General features: G+C 28.9%; 1 protein-coding gene across 3 annotated transcripts in view; it reads right to left on the bottom strand.

The window, feature by feature from the left end:
- Positions 1 to 17,615, bottom strand: part of Prp39 (pre-mRNA processing factor 39) — a 92,840-nt gene that overhangs the window by 8,716 nt on the left and 66,509 nt on the right. For all 3 annotated transcript variants that reach the window (XM_067278856.1, XM_067278855.1, XM_067278857.1), the window contains 4 exons: positions 6,196 to 6,404; positions 5,816 to 5,875; positions 5,180 to 5,361; positions 5,008 to 5,088 (listed from right to left, as the gene is read on the bottom strand). In XM_067278856.1, coding sequence (XP_067134957.1) covers positions 5,008 to 5,088; positions 5,180 to 5,361; positions 5,816 to 5,875; positions 6,196 to 6,404 — 532 coding nt within the window. The remainder of the gene's footprint in view (positions 1 to 5,007; positions 5,089 to 5,179; positions 5,362 to 5,815; positions 5,876 to 6,195; positions 6,405 to 17,615) is intronic.

The raw sequence follows: 17,615 nt of genomic DNA, 5'->3' as shown, positions 1-17,615 counted from the left end.
TGTTTTATGAACAACTAATTTTTAAAATAAAATTACATAATGTTTTCTAGTCACTAAAGAAAGCATTTAATAAAGTCCTTATAAAACCAGCTCTTTCAGTATAGGCTATTTGATGTTAAAAAATATACCTTTATATATTGATAGATAGATAAAGTATTTTATATTACACATGTAAAGTAAACCAAATGAATAGTGCAAAATTACAAAAAATAAATAAATAAATAAATTTTGGTATCCAGTAAGTGATGATATATACTTAAATTTTTTCCCTAATATTTCATTTTACTAATTAAATTCCTTTTATTTTTATAAGCTTTTAAAAAATACATTTCTCAATTTTTTACTTAATTCTAGACACACTTCTAATTTATGATTTTCAATATAGCAACTATTTCAACTATTTGTGAGAAATATAGTTCTCGCAAAGAAAAACCACGCACAAGCGAGAAGTGAGAAATCTTGCTGGCGAGAGTGAATTTCTGGTTCTCACACATATCTGACAAGGTTTGATATTTATCGTGTCTCGCTTCTTCTCACCACATATTCTCGCTTGCTCGCATCTGCATAGTTGCACCCTAAGTGTAGTGCCAAAATTTAGTGAGACAATTTGGAAAGACTAATCAAGTCTTTCCAAATTGTGAAGACCTTCCTGATGAGCATAAACAAATAAACAAACAAGCAGTACATGACATTGCTATTATCAAGCAGTTATTGTATTTAGGTGGAAAAACAGCATCAAAACAAATCAAGATGGACAAGTTTTTAACAAACTTTGAAGTCAAGTAAAGTGCTAATGAGAATAGGTAATTTGCCTCTTTTGAGCTTACAATATATTTGGTTTCTGTCAGCTTTGTCATACACATACTGCATAAATATATTGATACGATCTTGTAACGTGTTTTTCCATAGAATAAAGAATAGATATCTTAAGAGACTGAATAATTACATTAAATAACATTATTTACATTACATTAAATTTCAAATACAGTTATTTCTTACATGTACGTGGTTACAAAATGAAAATTTTTTCTAACAACAGATATTTTCCTGGATATGCAGGAAATCTGTTGTTTGCGATATAACAAATTCTCACAACAATGATGATTTTTGGCAGCCCGAACAATCTATTAAAAGAAAATTCTACTGTAATTACATTAGATAATTCCTAACCTAAATACCTAAAATACACATTAAGGTATGGATGTACAAATTCAAAAACAAGGTTATACTGTAATTACAACAGTATGATGTTAACATATTATAAAGCGAGCTTATCAAGAAAATTCATTGTAAAGACTAAAATAAAAGTAGCAACTTTTGAAACAAGAGCAATAGATTTTAAAATGACATATTAAGAATGAGAATGCCTAAATGCAAATATAAGACTAAAAAACAATACTGTAATCCAATATCTTGCGATAAAGATATGAATGACAAATCTATTTACTTATTTTCCATTTTAAATAATACTTTCTATTCACTATGTATCTATTTTTACTGAATTCAAATATAACTTCATTCTTTTCAAACTGCAAGTTAATTCGGTATTCCTATAAATATAACTTGGAAATGAAATTCTGATAAAATATTAATTTTGTATTTTATATTAAATATTGTAATAAGTTTGAAAGACTGTTAATTTTCAGAATTATTTATTGTTATTACAGTATCTTCATTTATGATACTTTGGTAATCATTAAATTTTTAATATGTACAGTACATGGGTTGGTCAAAAAGTAACCTTAATATGATCATAAAAACTTTTAAATCTCTCTGAGATAGAGATGTGTTTTCAAACATGCAGATTCAGTCCATGCAGGTAAGCCAGACATCAAATGGACAATGTCGTCAAACCTTAACAGAGATGGCAGCATGCAGTTATCAGGTTTTTTAAGTAGTGAAGGTGAAAAACTGGCTGATATTCGTTGGAGGATGAAACAGCAGTACAGGGATACATGGTTATCCCAAGTGTATGAATGGCATAGAAAATTTAAAAGTGGTATGTCAATTATGACTGGTGCAGCTTACTCTGGTCAGCCTCAGATTGCAACTACACCTAGCATTGTTGTTGCAGTGGAACAAGTCATAAGAGAAGACAGCAGATGGCAACCAATGAAGTAACTCAAATAGTGTCCATTAGTTATGGTTCAGTGCACAACATTATTAGCAAGTATAAAAAAGTCTCTGCTAGATGAGTAGAGATAGCTTATTCCAGAAATCAAAGAACATTATGTAGATGTTTGTAGAACACTGATATAATGGTATGAAGCTGAGAGAGATGTCTTTCTGCAATGCATAGTTACTGGTGATGAATCATGGATTCATTACTTTCAGAAGGAGACTAAGCGAGCAAGGAGTAGCAACATCCACATCACCAAAACCAAAAACATTTCACACAACTCCTTCAGCTGGCAAAGTAATGCTCAAACTTTTCTGAGACTGTAAGGATTTCAATTCTGGAACATTACTGTACTGGGTACAGTGCAACATATTGTGACTTGATTCAGAATCATTTGAAATTCACAATAAGGTCCAAAAACTGTGGTTTGCTCAGTTCTAGTATACTGTTATAGTTTAATAATGCATGGCCATATGACAGTCTGTGTATGGAGTGTCTGATACCCCTTATTTGCCTGATCTTGCATCAAATGATTATCATATCTTTGGACCACTTGTGGTAATGCAAGAAGCACCCCTATGCTTCCGCACCACTTGACTGAAGGTCGGACCAAGTCTGTAATGCCTATGTCAAGATTCTGACACCACTGTCTTTTGGGTAGACACAGAAACCTTAGCTCATGTTCATGTGCAAATGATCATGTTTGTAGGCAGTCAGATTTGGGATGGAGGTGGTCCAAGAGACTGTGCACACGAAAGAAGTTGCACTCCATTACTCATTTAGCAAAATTAATACTTGTTTATTAACATAGAGGCTTATATATATATATATATATATATATATAGGATAGGAGAATTATACTCTGTAAGTCAATTGGTCTATCTCAGCAAATCCCCAACCACGAGAAAGAGTTTACAAGTGATCAAGAGTTGCTAAATAACTGCAGTTATAAGCTACTTGAGGAGATTTGTACACTTGCAGGCAGACTTGTCCCATAGGAAAATGGTTTTGCTACTTGGCAGGTAGAATAAGCTTCGCTTAATAAGATGTTGGTATGGGCACCTGGCAGGTCAGATCCAGTCCCTGGTGGCAATCAGTGGTGAGGAGTTGATAGCCAGTGTATCCAAATCTAGAGTGAACACTCAATGATGACGAACTCCCTTGTCGTCATTGATCTTTCTTCTTTTATTTGGGTCCTCCCCTTTAACTTCAATGCTCTTTTTAGGTAATGTTGGTTGGTTAATCAAACAATGATTTTTTAATGTTCCTGATACAGTCAAAAGTGACACAATTCAGATGTGTCATGTCTGGACAAGAAAGCAAGTCCATGGGAAATAGGATCACTTCTTGCTAATTGTAGGTGAGAAAAACAATTTTATATCAGGAAATATTTGAACTTATTTTCTTTTGGTTTTTTTCTTTTTAAACTTTTGAATAAAATTTTTTGTCAAGTCCAGGCCCTCACACACTTAAGGAGGCTCTTGATGGCAAAAACTTCAGTACAAGTGTTAATGTGAGAACAGTGGTTATGGAGTCCACTTGTGGAATCCAAGTATTAGTGAAGTGCTGGTGCACATGCATTGAACATGCAGGGAATTACATTGAAAAAGTAGTGAAATGTTTTAATTCATATTTATAAGTATTTGTCAATAAAAAATAATTAAGGTTACTTTCTGAATCACCCTCATATATTTAAATAAAATATCAATTTCCAGATAAGCAATGTAAAAAAAGTATTTTGAATGCTCATTTCACAATTGTTGCTCAAATTAAAAATTGTAGACAGGCAACCTCCCATATAATAGTACTTCAATACAGTTTTGTTCCAAGATGGTTAGAATCTTGTACAAAACAGTATTTTTGACCTTTTGTATGGAGAATTTCCTGCTATTATGTCAGATATTTTCAACACTTTCAGGTAAATCGTGACACTACCTTTAAAACTTATTACATCAGAAAATTATTACTATAAATTCTGAATTTATTGAAGTGATGAAGGCATGAAAATATTCAATTATGGATTGTATCAGAATCATAGCTTTATTACTCAGAAATAAAGCTGCCATTAAATGCACATTGAAAAAATGTATGGAGTTCTACTAATTCCATTTTCTGCCAGTTCATTAAGGAAATGAGACTGAACCAGCAGGAATGGAATTAGTGCAAAAGTAGAACTTGTTCAGTTGATAGAAGGAAAAGGTTGATATATAATTTTGCTTATCAGTGATAGAGGAAGAAAATTAAATGATCATACTTTATCTGACATACATGTATCACAGTTTTCTAAGATATCTGTTCATCTATTATTATTTTTAATAAAAATGAAGCTGCAATTGTTATAAAGCTACAATGAAGTATTTTGCTAGCATTTGAAGTTAATTTTCTGTTTCATGCTATTTTTTCATCTCACATAGCACAGTTTTGCATTATACAAGATCTTATAGGAACTTAACTGTGTGTAACCAAGATTCTGTACTTAGTTTAATAATTAACTTTATGAATTCCCTTTACATAAATTTTGATTCCAATCATTTTTCAATATGCAAAATACATTATTTTAACAAGAATGCTTAGGGTACGTTCGTTAAGTCGAACGAGTTAAAAGGTGAAATGATTGAAATAACTGTCCGTCCGAAGCAACCTAAGAAAAATATTTTGGATAAGGCTGCACTAGCAACATTCATGTCTTCAATTTTAGAACCATTTAGTTATAACGAATCGTTCGAAAAGTCTAACGAAACAAGAATAACGATGACGTCATTCTCGTTTAACTTGTTTGACTTAACGAACGTACTCTTAGTAACTGATATCAAGCTATTACTTATAAAATTAGCTATTATATTTTCAAAATAAAAGTATTGAAAATGTAGAGTGTTAGAATAAATTACCTGCTATCTGGTAATCTTTTTTTAGTTCCAGGTATATGATTTCTCATCATTTTAGAATATTCTTCAAAAGCTTCTTTGATTCTAAAGAGAAATATATAACTTTTTCTTTCTATTTTCTTAATTTTGAAAATGAAATTAACAAATTATACACAGTAATATTTAAAAATCTTACTGCATTGTATCATTGCCAAAATCTTCTAAAAATTCCAATTTTCTTTGAGAAAACAGCATCTTCTGGTCACTGTCCATCTCACTAGCCAAAGCCTCATCAAATGCTTCAGTAATCTGCTGTTCATTCATGGGAGAACTCTGATAACCAGCATCCACCAGCTGCATATAAAGATTTGGATTTGTCTGCATACAAAAGAAAAAAAAACAAAACATCAAAGTTTATACTAAAACCATTGTTCTTTTTAGCATACCCTCTTCAGGCTGACAGCCAACGCAACATGTTTCACTCGACGAATGTTTTATCCAATCAAAGCCTGCATAGGGGGAAAAAAACGAGAGTAACTTTGCGTCTTATAAGGACTGTCAGATTCCAGCAGTAAGGAAAGTATGCTAAAAGTATAATAAAGAATCAAACCTCAACTGTAAAAAGACTTTAGTATCCAAACTTCTCTGCAGATAATTACATAAACACGTTCAGCGGGATGGACCAAATGCCTGGATAGGCTGGAAAGAGTCATACGCTGTTAACTCCACTTAGGCAGTGGAAGTGTTACTTACTGGGAATTAATTTAAATGTATGGGGGTCAGGGGGAAGCCTAGCCTTAACGTTTGATAAAAAGAAAGCGACGAATCTTACCGGATCTCTTTGGATCGCTTCCTTCAGCACTTGAACTGCTCTGTCAAATTCACCACGGACCTGAAAATAAAAACATACGAATTAACATTTTTAAAATAAACGATAGCAAAGCAGACGGTAATTAATCATGTTTTCTCTCTCGGGGCAACGGTAATGAAATTTCGAGCAATGTTACCTTGGGAAGCCAGCCTTGTTTCGAGGGACAGGTTTCTAGCCAAATCAACTATCGAGAGATGCTGTGCTCCTTTACACAATAAAAACCCCAACATTACCATGTGAGTGAAAAGGGTTTGAAATACTAAGAAGTAAGGTCATACATTACAACTTAAATATCCTTACAGATTGGGTGCCTTTTTATTTTGAATGAATATCTTTAGTACCTTGTAAAGATATCTTGAATACTTGATGGCGAAATGCGATCCCATATGGATAGTCTTGGCATTTGCCATACACGCCTGATATAACTCTTCCACTCTCTGATGATTCTGTCTACGGCGTTCCAGATTTATCCTCCGTAAAGTAGCTTCTAACAGTTCGGGAATATTGTACTCAAGATTCAGCAAAACTTCAGATGCTTTATCATAATTACCTGCATAAATAATAAATATTTCTTATTTTATCATTTTATTTATTAGTTAAATATTTTTAATAAAATTTAAAACAGCAAATATTTTTCAAATTTCTTTTACCTCTTATATCAAGAACAATAGGAGTTTATCAGAATTTACCAAAGCATTTCATTTCAATTAAAGTTTTAGAATAATTATTTTGATTTTTACTTGTTTTTACAAGTATTAATTCATAAACAAATAATAATAAATCATCATTCCAAATTCACATAAGAGAACATTTTAAATAGCTAACTGCTATTAAAACAATGAGGGCAACCATAGTTAAAAATTTGTATAAATTTTAAAAGTATAAATGAGAAGAAAAATTAAAAGTATAAATGAGAGAAACAGAACAGAAATAAAAAGAAAATTATGGAATTTATATGAAAATTAGTTATGTTAACCCAAAGACTCATTTTACTAAAATCACAGATTGTTTATACATTTGTTTATTTTAGTAAACATTTAATTACTTCACAACAAAAATTAAAACTGAAGTTTTATTAAAGTTCTAATAATAAAATGTACTATATGTTTTAAAGTACTTATCATAAATAAACCTTTCAAAAATAAAATATGAAAAAAAATTACTATTTTCTTAATTTTACTTTATTTACTTTATTTTTAAAAATATCCCAAACAATTTTCTTTTAATGCAAGAGTGCAAAACAAGTTAAATCCTTTTTCAAAAATAATAAATTTGAAATAATCATTTAATCTAAGAAATTCCTTATCAAAATTTTATGAATTCAAATGCACTTTTTAATTTTGTAAATATTAACCATCTATTTAATGCAAATAAAATAGAAGTTATTTTGAAACAAAATTCATTTGAAAGATAATCACAAATTATAATCATCAATATTTTGAAATTTCGATAAAAATCATAAAAATAAAAATTAATAGTTAAAATCTTTAACAATTTTATTTTCATGACCATCTCAATATATTTTTTTATTTTAACATTTAAAGTCATGATAAATTCTTGAAACCATTTGCTTTTTTTTTTTAAGTATTTAAATTTTGATATTTTTGTTTAAATCATTCTCTATTAACACATTAAGCACTATATGTTGCAGAAATGCAACACACACCATACATTAAAATCTGTGCTGTCAACATGTCATAGCAACACGTTAGCCAAATAAATGTAACAAATGTAGTTAGAACATATTTTATAGAGAAAAAATATTAAATTTCTATTAGCATTCTGATGTTTTCTTACACAATGAACACGAATAAGTACAATATCATAAAAATATAAAATCCAAACAAATATTTGAGAAACAATCTTTAGTTTTATTATTTTTTAAAATTTGTATCGGTCCATTCATGCAACCTACAATTTATGCATTTTTGTGGTAGAAGTTCTGTTGAATTTAGAATCTGATGAGTATAAAAGATGGCCTAACATGAGCAGAAAAAAAATAATTCAGGCCACATGTTGCAATTTCACAACACACCTAAAAATCAAGGGGGAAAAAAAACGTTCATCAACAATGAAATCACAATTATATTGAACAGCCATAACTTTTTTTTTGGAAAAAATAGCACAAAAGTATACTCAGTAAGATATTTTATGCTCCTCTATTCTGGTGTTAATGCATTTAAAAAAAAATATGTTTTGGCATTTGGTGTTTCATCAAAAGAACTCATGCCAAAATCACACAGGAAAAAAAACAACAAAGAAAATTCAACTGTGTTTCAACATTACAAAGTTTAATTAAACAAAATTCACACAGCACTTTTGACAGAATATTACTGTTCTCAGGCAAGAAAATTCTGACATAGAACATAAAAACTTGATACTGTTTCAAATACCTGGGGAGATAGAATACAAATTACAAATTTGAAAAAATAACAAACTTTTTCTTTTAAACATTTAGAACAGAAAACAATAAAAACTTTGTAAATTTTAAAATAAATCTTAAAATCTTATAAATTTTTAGTACTTCTATATCATAAATTTCATAATTTAAATTCATATATTTAATAGGACCAAAAATTTAAATCTTTGTTCAATTAAACCCTTTATAATGCCAAAAGGCAGTTGCATTTCTGTTTCATCAACTATTTTTCATTATATAATTTATTATAATTTTTGATATTTTTTGAAAACTGGATTTTACATGGTCTGTAACTAAACAATGTTATTAGTAGAAATATGTTGAAATATCTTTTTTAATGTGATTTTTCCTTAATCTTCAAATATTGGCATAAAAATTTTAAATATTATAACCTCAAAATTTGAATTTTTCAATAAAAATTTAATGTTTTTCAAAGCAGGCTCCGATTCATTTTTCTTATTTTTTTAACCATAAAAAATACAAATACACTATTAGTCAATTTAATAAAAAGTAAAAATACATTACAGATGGATACTAAGTCCTATCTTCACTGCTTGCCATGTCCAATCACCAGGAACAACTATTTCCATTTCTTTAGAGGCTATGCCTCTGCACAAATATGTAAAATAGTTTTAAATGTCCGTAGATGTTCCTGGTGATTGGACATGACATGGCAAGCAGTGAAGATAGTACTAGTATCCATTTGTAATGTATTTTTACTTTTTATTAAATTGTAATTCTGCCAGCCCCTTTTACAAAGAAACACTATAAGTCAGCTTTGCTTCAAGATAAAAAAGATCATTAGTTCATAAATTATAAGCAAAGTAATGTCACTGTGAACTGCAAATCACAATGTACCATGATGCAGTTATTTCCTGAACTACAACATCAACAGTTCTTTCAGCTGTTCATAGTAATATAACCTGTAAGACTGAACACTTAGATTACACGCCTCAATAATTGTCTTGTATGCATGTTTATTAATTACTAGTTGTACAGTACCTGTGTGATTAATTGCACATATATAAAACAAAATATTGAATGCAATTAAGTTTTTATTTAGGAAATTCCAAAATAAATATCAAGGTGATTCAAAAGTTCCCAGACACTGGCAACACTGCTGTAAATGAGTTAGTATTTCTATCATCATCAAAGCACATAGTATCATTTTATAGAGGTATTCCATTCATTCCCTTGGCAAATATTGATTTCCACAAAAAAGAATGACTCATCATTTGAGGCATCTTGCTTCATTACTGGAAACAAAGGTTCGGTGAAAGAGTGGCAGCAGAGAAAATTTGTGAAATTAAAGGCATAAGCCTGATGAGAAAGGCAACTACAGTTGAACTATTCTGCCACTCTGGGAATACCAGCCTCATAGACAAGCATCAGTCTGAATAACCATCAACCATTGATGATGAAACACTGTTCCAAGCTGTTTAACAGGTGACAAGCAGCAGCCCTCGCTGACTGTCTGCTAAACTCAGGCCTTCACAATCAACCATTGTTCAGCATTTGAAATATTTTGGCTTCTCCAGTAGAAGAGCTAAAGAAGTATCACATGAACTGACGGAGCAGCAGGCACAAAGGAGGATACAAGTTTGCAAACACATGTTGCAAAATCCAAGAGGACAGATTCTGGTGAAGAATTGTAATGGGAGATGAAAAATGAAACGTTTTCAGAAATCCTAACAGAGGAAACCAGTGGCTCTGATGAGGTGAAGTGCCAGCACAAGTGGTTCAAACAAAACATCATGCTGCACATTTGGAGGAAGTTGGATGGTCCAGTGCATTGGAGGCTGGTTCCTAATGGCTGGCCCATGGATCGCAACCTTTATGCTGAGCAACTGGGGTGGGTGTTTGAAGTCCTGTGCATTTGCTATGCAGCATTGTTTAATCAAAAGCATACACTGCTACAGCACAATAATGCTCTGGGACATTGTTCCAGAGTGGTCCAAGAAAAGTTAGAGGTGCTGGAGGGGATTGATGTTCATTTACACAGCATACAGCCCTGACCTTTCTCCATCAGATTTTCATCTCTTCTGGTTTTTGACACATTTTCTGCGAGGATGTTCCTTCAACACAGTGCACAATGCTCAAAATGGGATTTGTGAGTTTTGACGTTAAAACCAGCCTAACGGTATTACAAGGAATCCACTAACTTCCAGAAAGATGATAAAGATAATAGCTAACAATCACCTTTATTTCAAGGAATGACCATGTCTTTGTGTTTTAGTATCAATGAAGTTTTGTATCTTGTGTCTGTGTCCAGGAACGTTTGAATCAACCTGATATAAAACAATTCATGGTACAATATCTCTTGATACAATGTTTGACATTAAGTTATTGTTTTCTGTAAATTTTGTTTCCCTCATGAATTGCTTCATGAATGTTATAGAATGACAACACACTTGAAAATGACAAATAAATTAAATTGCCCGTGAGTAAAAAACAAATGAATAAAGATATAGTCCAGCCTGTTTAAGAATCTGTCCCTAGGCCTTACTGACAAAGCAAAAGCTATTTTTATTGAAAATTGTTTTCTAAAGAGATTGAAAAGTACAGTAAGATTTGTTGGACATAAATCAATCCTTAGTATGAGAACATTTTTCTTACTGGGAATTACTTCTGCTTCTATGGAAGATTCATGTCTTTTACAATCGTTGTTGTTCAATTCACTAATCACTCAATTTCATTTAAATGTCTGATTAACATTATAATAGTGTATCTTTAAGTGAAGTGAATATAGTAGCAAACTTCATGGTGACAAACTGCTTTAAAAACTAAGATACCACTGTTTGTGAACCTATGTTAATGTTGTACAGAATCTATAGTACAGGGCATCCTGGAATCCCCTTGGACTAAATTATTCACAAGTAAATTATTTATTTCAGTACATTCTTTGGACAAAGTATAGCAGTGTTTATTAGATTGTAAATATTAGTAGCATTAATGTGATCAGTTTGAAAGATAAGTTGAATAGAATTATTGTAATGACTCTTACACTGAAATGGTATTTCAATACATTCAGGATACATTCTATGTAAGGATAGTATGCCTTCTAACTTCAATAACCACTGACCACAACTGTAATCCACTGATCATATATTTTAAGCAAGTTTCCTAGTTTTAACAATACAAGTAACCCCCGTATAATACGGCACTTCTATAGCATGGATTCACTCTAACACGGTTTGAGAATTGGGAACATCCCCCGTATAACATGGGTTCACTCCAACATGGTTTGGGAATTAGGTAAAACACTTGTACAGTACAGCATGAAATGTAATAAAAACTGTTACCAATTGATGATGATCATGCTGAGATCATCATATAGGATGAATAATCCTCTGGTAAAATATTTATTTAAATAATAAATAACTATTTTACCCATGAAAAAAATCTACTATATAAAGCTCAAAAATCGGATTCTATCAATGTATGCCAAAAATGGTGACTAGGGGCACCCCTGGCTACTACTTAAATTAATTTAAAATAACAAAATAAATTATTTTATATTTATTTTATATTTTTACAGTATAATATTCAGTACATTATTATTTTTATTTGTAATTTTGCATGCCCCGATGCCTGCCTGCATCCGGCCTTTCGACTTGTGAATAATAAATCTGATTTAAAGAAGGATTTAACAGCATGTTTTTTTAATTTTTGGAACCTAACTCCCCTTTTGGCACTAGTTCTTTGTTTCGTATAACACTTCGCATAACATGGCAATTTTTTGGAACATAACTCCCATGTTATACAGGGGTTACCTGTATTTCAAAGCTTACTGCCCTTTACACAGAATTCAACAATGTGTACACAACTATCCTACCTAACAACAGGAAGAATGTGTCAAAAATCACCTCCAAAAACAATAACTTTTCCACAAAAATAGTATATTGTTCATAATATCTTGCAACAGTTTATCACACACTGTCAAAGCTTCTTTGGATATCATGGATATCTCATCCTGTATTATGAGTGATGCTTTATGAAAAATATTTGCTTCTGAATTTTCTCGAATTCTAGATAATGATGTTTTAAATAATGATACTGACAATTTAAATAAAGAATGTGTACTCTCAACATCCAATAGTTTAACTACACCATAAATCATACAATCTTTTCTGGCATAATAATTTGACATAATGTCCTGTTATAAATGTTTTTCCAGTAACTAAAGATCCATCAATAAAGAAAAACCATTATTTCTTTCATTTATAAGCTGAAGTACTTCTTCACTATTTTATAATATTATAAAGCACTCAGCAAATCATTATAGATATACGTACTTAACACCTTACTCTTGCCGAGAAAAAATATATTTATTTGCAACAAACAAACAAACGTTTTCAGCCTGATTCACAGGCCATCTTCAGGCTTGGAATACATTTGAAATTAAAATTCCATCCATGGAATACAAAAATTCAAATTCAAAATTAAATAAGGTATAATCAAAATAAAATATTGAATAACTAACATAAAGCAAAAAATAACAAAAAATATATAAAAATGTAACAAATGAATACGTAAGCATTAATAAATGCAAATTTCTAAGACATACAATAAAACCATTATATTGATTGGTTAGAGCCCTTATTAAACTTCTTAACCATAAACTTCCATTTTTTCTCGGCAAGAGTAAGGTGTTAAGTACGTATATTCACTATTTTATGCTGCTTGTCTTTCAACTGTGCATATGCTCTCTATTTCTCTCCAGCAATATCGTATATGCATTTCTCCATGAAACCACCTTGTGGTTTTGGTACACCAAGCATACAGCAATATTCCATCAATCCTGAAAATATTATCTGTTTCCAGATGTGCTAATTCAAAAATTTCCAAATTGTTATTTTTTGAAAATTTTCAAAAAGTGACTCCTTATACAACAGCCATAGTCCTTTGACATTTGAAGCACAAAATATACAAATGAAAGCAAATTTCATGGCTGTCTAAGTATTTGGGAAAATAAAGCTTGAAGACATAATGACCATTCATCATTAACATCCAGTAATTTCAGTTTTTCAGCAGAATTGTGTTAAAAAAGATATTTCAAACATATTTATTGCATTGTTTAGTTACAGACCATTTAAAAATATATATTCTCAACATTATCAAAAATTATATGATGAAAAAACTATTTGATGAAATGACAAATGATAAAACACCTATAAATTTATACTAATAATTAAAAAGAATTAGGTAATAGACAAATTATAAATAAATAATCAGGTAATGGAGGTTGAGATTATGACAGAACACTGATAGATGTCTTCAAATATTCTCATAATTTGAATAATTATTATGAATATTTGACCAATATATTCTAATAATTATGACTAACATGCCAATTGGGTATTAAAATATAATTCTATATTAATCAAATTATCTACTATAAACTTCAAGAAATGCTAACCAAAATATTTATAAATGTCTTTTTTTTGTATAAATATTTGTTTATTCAAAAATTTTGATGCTAAGCATTTGAACTATTGCTATAACAGATAAAATATCAATAAATTTTTCATGTACATGCAACACTCATGCTACATAATGCAAAAATTTTTTAAAGTATTTACAACTTATTTAAAAATTTATAGTTTATCCATTGTTTCTCAAATCTATTCTTTGCTTTTCTTTCAATTATCAAAAATTTCAAATATGATTGAAAAATTATTTAAGTGATTCAAAATATAAACTTAAAACTTTTTCCTTTACACACTTGTTTGAGTAGTAAATATTAAATTGATATTAATCAGTTTTATACTTACTACTTAAACAACAGTATTATTTAGTTATTATTTAGTTCATTGAGAAATAAATTTATTTCTCAACAATCTAAATAACTATATATATATAAAAACTCAAACTAGTGCAAAAATTATAATGAAGCAAGAAGTATAATCTGTGGTAAATTGGACTTTTTAAATAGATGTAGCTGAATTTATTTTAAACTAAACACTTACCTTTCATTCCCTGTATTTCTGTAAATTTCACTTACCAGAATTTTGTTTCAAACATCAAAAGCATGCTTCTACTTCAAAGTGTAAAAATAATTCAAAATGAAATGAAAATGGATTTAATTTGTTTTGTATACTAAATTTTCGTATAAAATCAAAAATTAGTTAAATTAATAAATCATTAATCTATTACAGGATACAGTAGACCAATTCTATTTTTAGTCTCAACTTGCATTGAATTATTGAACATACTTTAATTAGATAAATTTAAATTATTTAATTACAGTAATTTGCAAATGCTTCAATTATTTAATTGATTCTTATGACACAACAGATGCCAATTAAATAAAAATACTACTAGATTAAAATTCCAAAATCATTATATACTAAACAAGTTTTTGCCATAATTATAAAACTTTCAAATATTTTTTAATATCCAGTTCATTATTTAATAATGATAATTATAACTTTAATATATATTCCATTTTCCTATAACTAAAAAATAAGACATTATCTATTAATGTATTGTCCTGACTTCTGTTGTTAAATTTTTCTAAAATAAAAGTTGCCAAAATTTACATATAAATTTTTAATTATTAAAAAAAATGAAGCGGCTCTATTAGCAATATGTAATCATTAAACATTAAGGGAAAAAAATATTGTCAGATATAATTTAGAATTCAAGTTAATGATATTTTAATATTGGTATATTTGTTATCTTATTATGATTACCAAAAAACAAACTGACACTTACCATTCCAAAATATAAACCAAAATACGACACTGAAAAATTAATCTCTTCTAAAATTTCCAAATTGCATTCAAAGATTAAAATATTTAATTTTTTATATTAAATTTTATTTTTTGAGTGACTGTATGTGCATAAACATACGTGACTTAATATTTTTTATAACAGATCCTAAAATGTATGGATATCAATTCTAAGAAGAAGAAAAAAACATAGTAGTTAATTTATTAATATCCCATAATATCACTGATAAAAATATAGTCATTATAACTTAGCTGTAATTCAAAACATTGAGAGACACATAATTTCAACTTCAATGCTAGCACTTTTGTCTCAGTGAAAACAATTTAAAAATAAATTATTCCGTGTCAATGAAAATAAACAAACAATAACTACACATAATTCAAGTTACAAATAATCAAATATTAAAATTGATTAAAATATTTGTATGATTCAACTATATTTGTCGTTATATTCAAAATCAAGTTGTTAGTCTATTAAAATTTAACTTTGTATGCAGTGGGCAAAAGTTGATGATATAGCATAGCAAGCTCAGTAAACTTAATGCAAATGCACACAATTATTTTTTACTCTCAAAACTATATGTATTCTATCAAAAAAAAAAAAAAAACTATGTTTCTTAAAATTGTATAAAAAATAAACATAATATTTGTAAAGATAACCTCATACAATATGGCAGTTCTATAACATGGTTTCACTCTAACACGGTTGGAAAACTGGAGAAATCTCCCTTACAATATGGTTTCCAGTTTCGTTCTAACAGTGTTCAAGAATTTGGGAAATCCTCCATGCAACATTTCATACCTTTTAAGTGCACATTCCTTTATTCATAATTTTTTTTATTCAATTAAGCATGTATGTTATCTCAAATTTGCCCATGAATTTTAGAATGTTGAAATTTTCAATTTGTTTTGTGCCTTTTGTCAGGTTAAATTAAAACTGATAGTACAATTTTATTTATTAATTGTTCTAGCTTTTCTATCAACCAGGTGTCATTGATTTCAGATTTTAGCCATTAAGACTGACACGGTGTTTTGTTTTTATAGTTTAATCTTTGTATTTAGTGAAGTTTATTTAAACAGGTTCAGGTAAGTGTTATTAACCTTTTTTAGCCATGGGTAAGTAATCATTCATAAAAATGACAAATGAAATATGACAATATCTCAGTACTTGAATTGTTCCCAACTCGAACAATTTCATATTTTAACACAAATTCTGGAAAAAAATTTGCTCAGTTCTCGATTGAACAAATGAACAAAATTTGAATTAATAACACTTTTTTATTTGTATTTTGTCATACATAAAAAATTTTTATGATAAAAATTTAAAAAATGAAGATGTTGCTGATATTTCTGATAAAGAGCAACAAAAGGCCTCAGATAATGATACTTTGTAAAAAGAAAATTCCCTTGTTTAAATAAAATTAATATTAATGCATAATACAGTACTTTTAATTGTAATTGTTAGTTAATTATTGATTGGAAATATATTATTGGTTGCTTTAAAACACACATTTTTCTTAGTAACAAAAAAGAATGTATACTTTTGTTAACTTTTGGAACTTAACACGTTTTTTATTAGTCCTTTATTTCATATAGCACAGATTCACATAACACAACACTTTTTCAGAAAGTAACTACTGCGTTACATGAGGTATATAAATTATTTAAAGTTATTGTTGTTTTAAAGTATTTAAAGTTAATTAAAAGAATTTTATAAAAACATTCACAAAATTTAATCAATGAATTGATCATTAATCTGATATATCTACGTAACTTGATACCTCAATAAAAAATTCTGCATCATAAAAGTTGAAATATTAATCATTAAAAACTTATAATACAAAATATTCTTTTATAAATGAAGTAGTCTTGAATCTTAAAGCAAATAAAAATGTTATTGTGCCTCTTAATGTAACTGTAAAATTTAACACACTATACCTAAGCACTAATACATTGTGACAATAAATGACAATAGACTATACATGTGCTACACACAAAACCTCTGCTTACAGTGCAATTACAAATATATTTAAGTTTCTCTACATCATTACAGAATAATATTTAATTTTTAGTGACAAAATCAATTAACAGAAGTTTATCATAGAAAAAAGAAAAATGAGAAACGTTGATCTAAAGAACTGTCTCATGAATTTTTTATAAACAATGAATATTATGAAAAACTTTTCTTCTAAACAACATTAATCAGTTTTGTTGTTATGATGTATTTAAATAGATAAAATAAAACGTAATAATAAAGTTCAATTTTCATACAGTACATATATATAATCATCATAATTATATGTAAGATTTATATTAAATTTTCAAAAACATGGCTTTTTTCAAATTAAAATTTTGCATTTAAGAACAGAACTTAATTACCTAAGTACTATTTGCTACTTCAAATATAAAACAATTTAAATAAAAATTGTAGTCTCCTGACTACAATTTAATATTACTTGTAGTATTAAATTACATTTCTAACAATATTTAAAATTAAAAATCAGCATTTGATAAGAAACCACAGAAATTCTTTTCAAATTATTTGATCATCGGAATTATATGTTATAACCTGCAGTGCCACTTTTTAGTAATAAAATATTTCAAATCA

This window comes from Centruroides vittatus, unplaced genomic scaffold (assembly GCF_030686945.1).
Source record: "Centruroides vittatus isolate TY-2023 unplaced genomic scaffold, ASM3068694v2 contig_824, whole genome shotgun sequence".
NCBI lineage: Eukaryota > Metazoa > Arthropoda > Arachnida > Scorpiones > Buthidae > Centruroides > Centruroides vittatus.
This window is presented reverse-complemented; position numbering and strand designations above follow the sequence as displayed.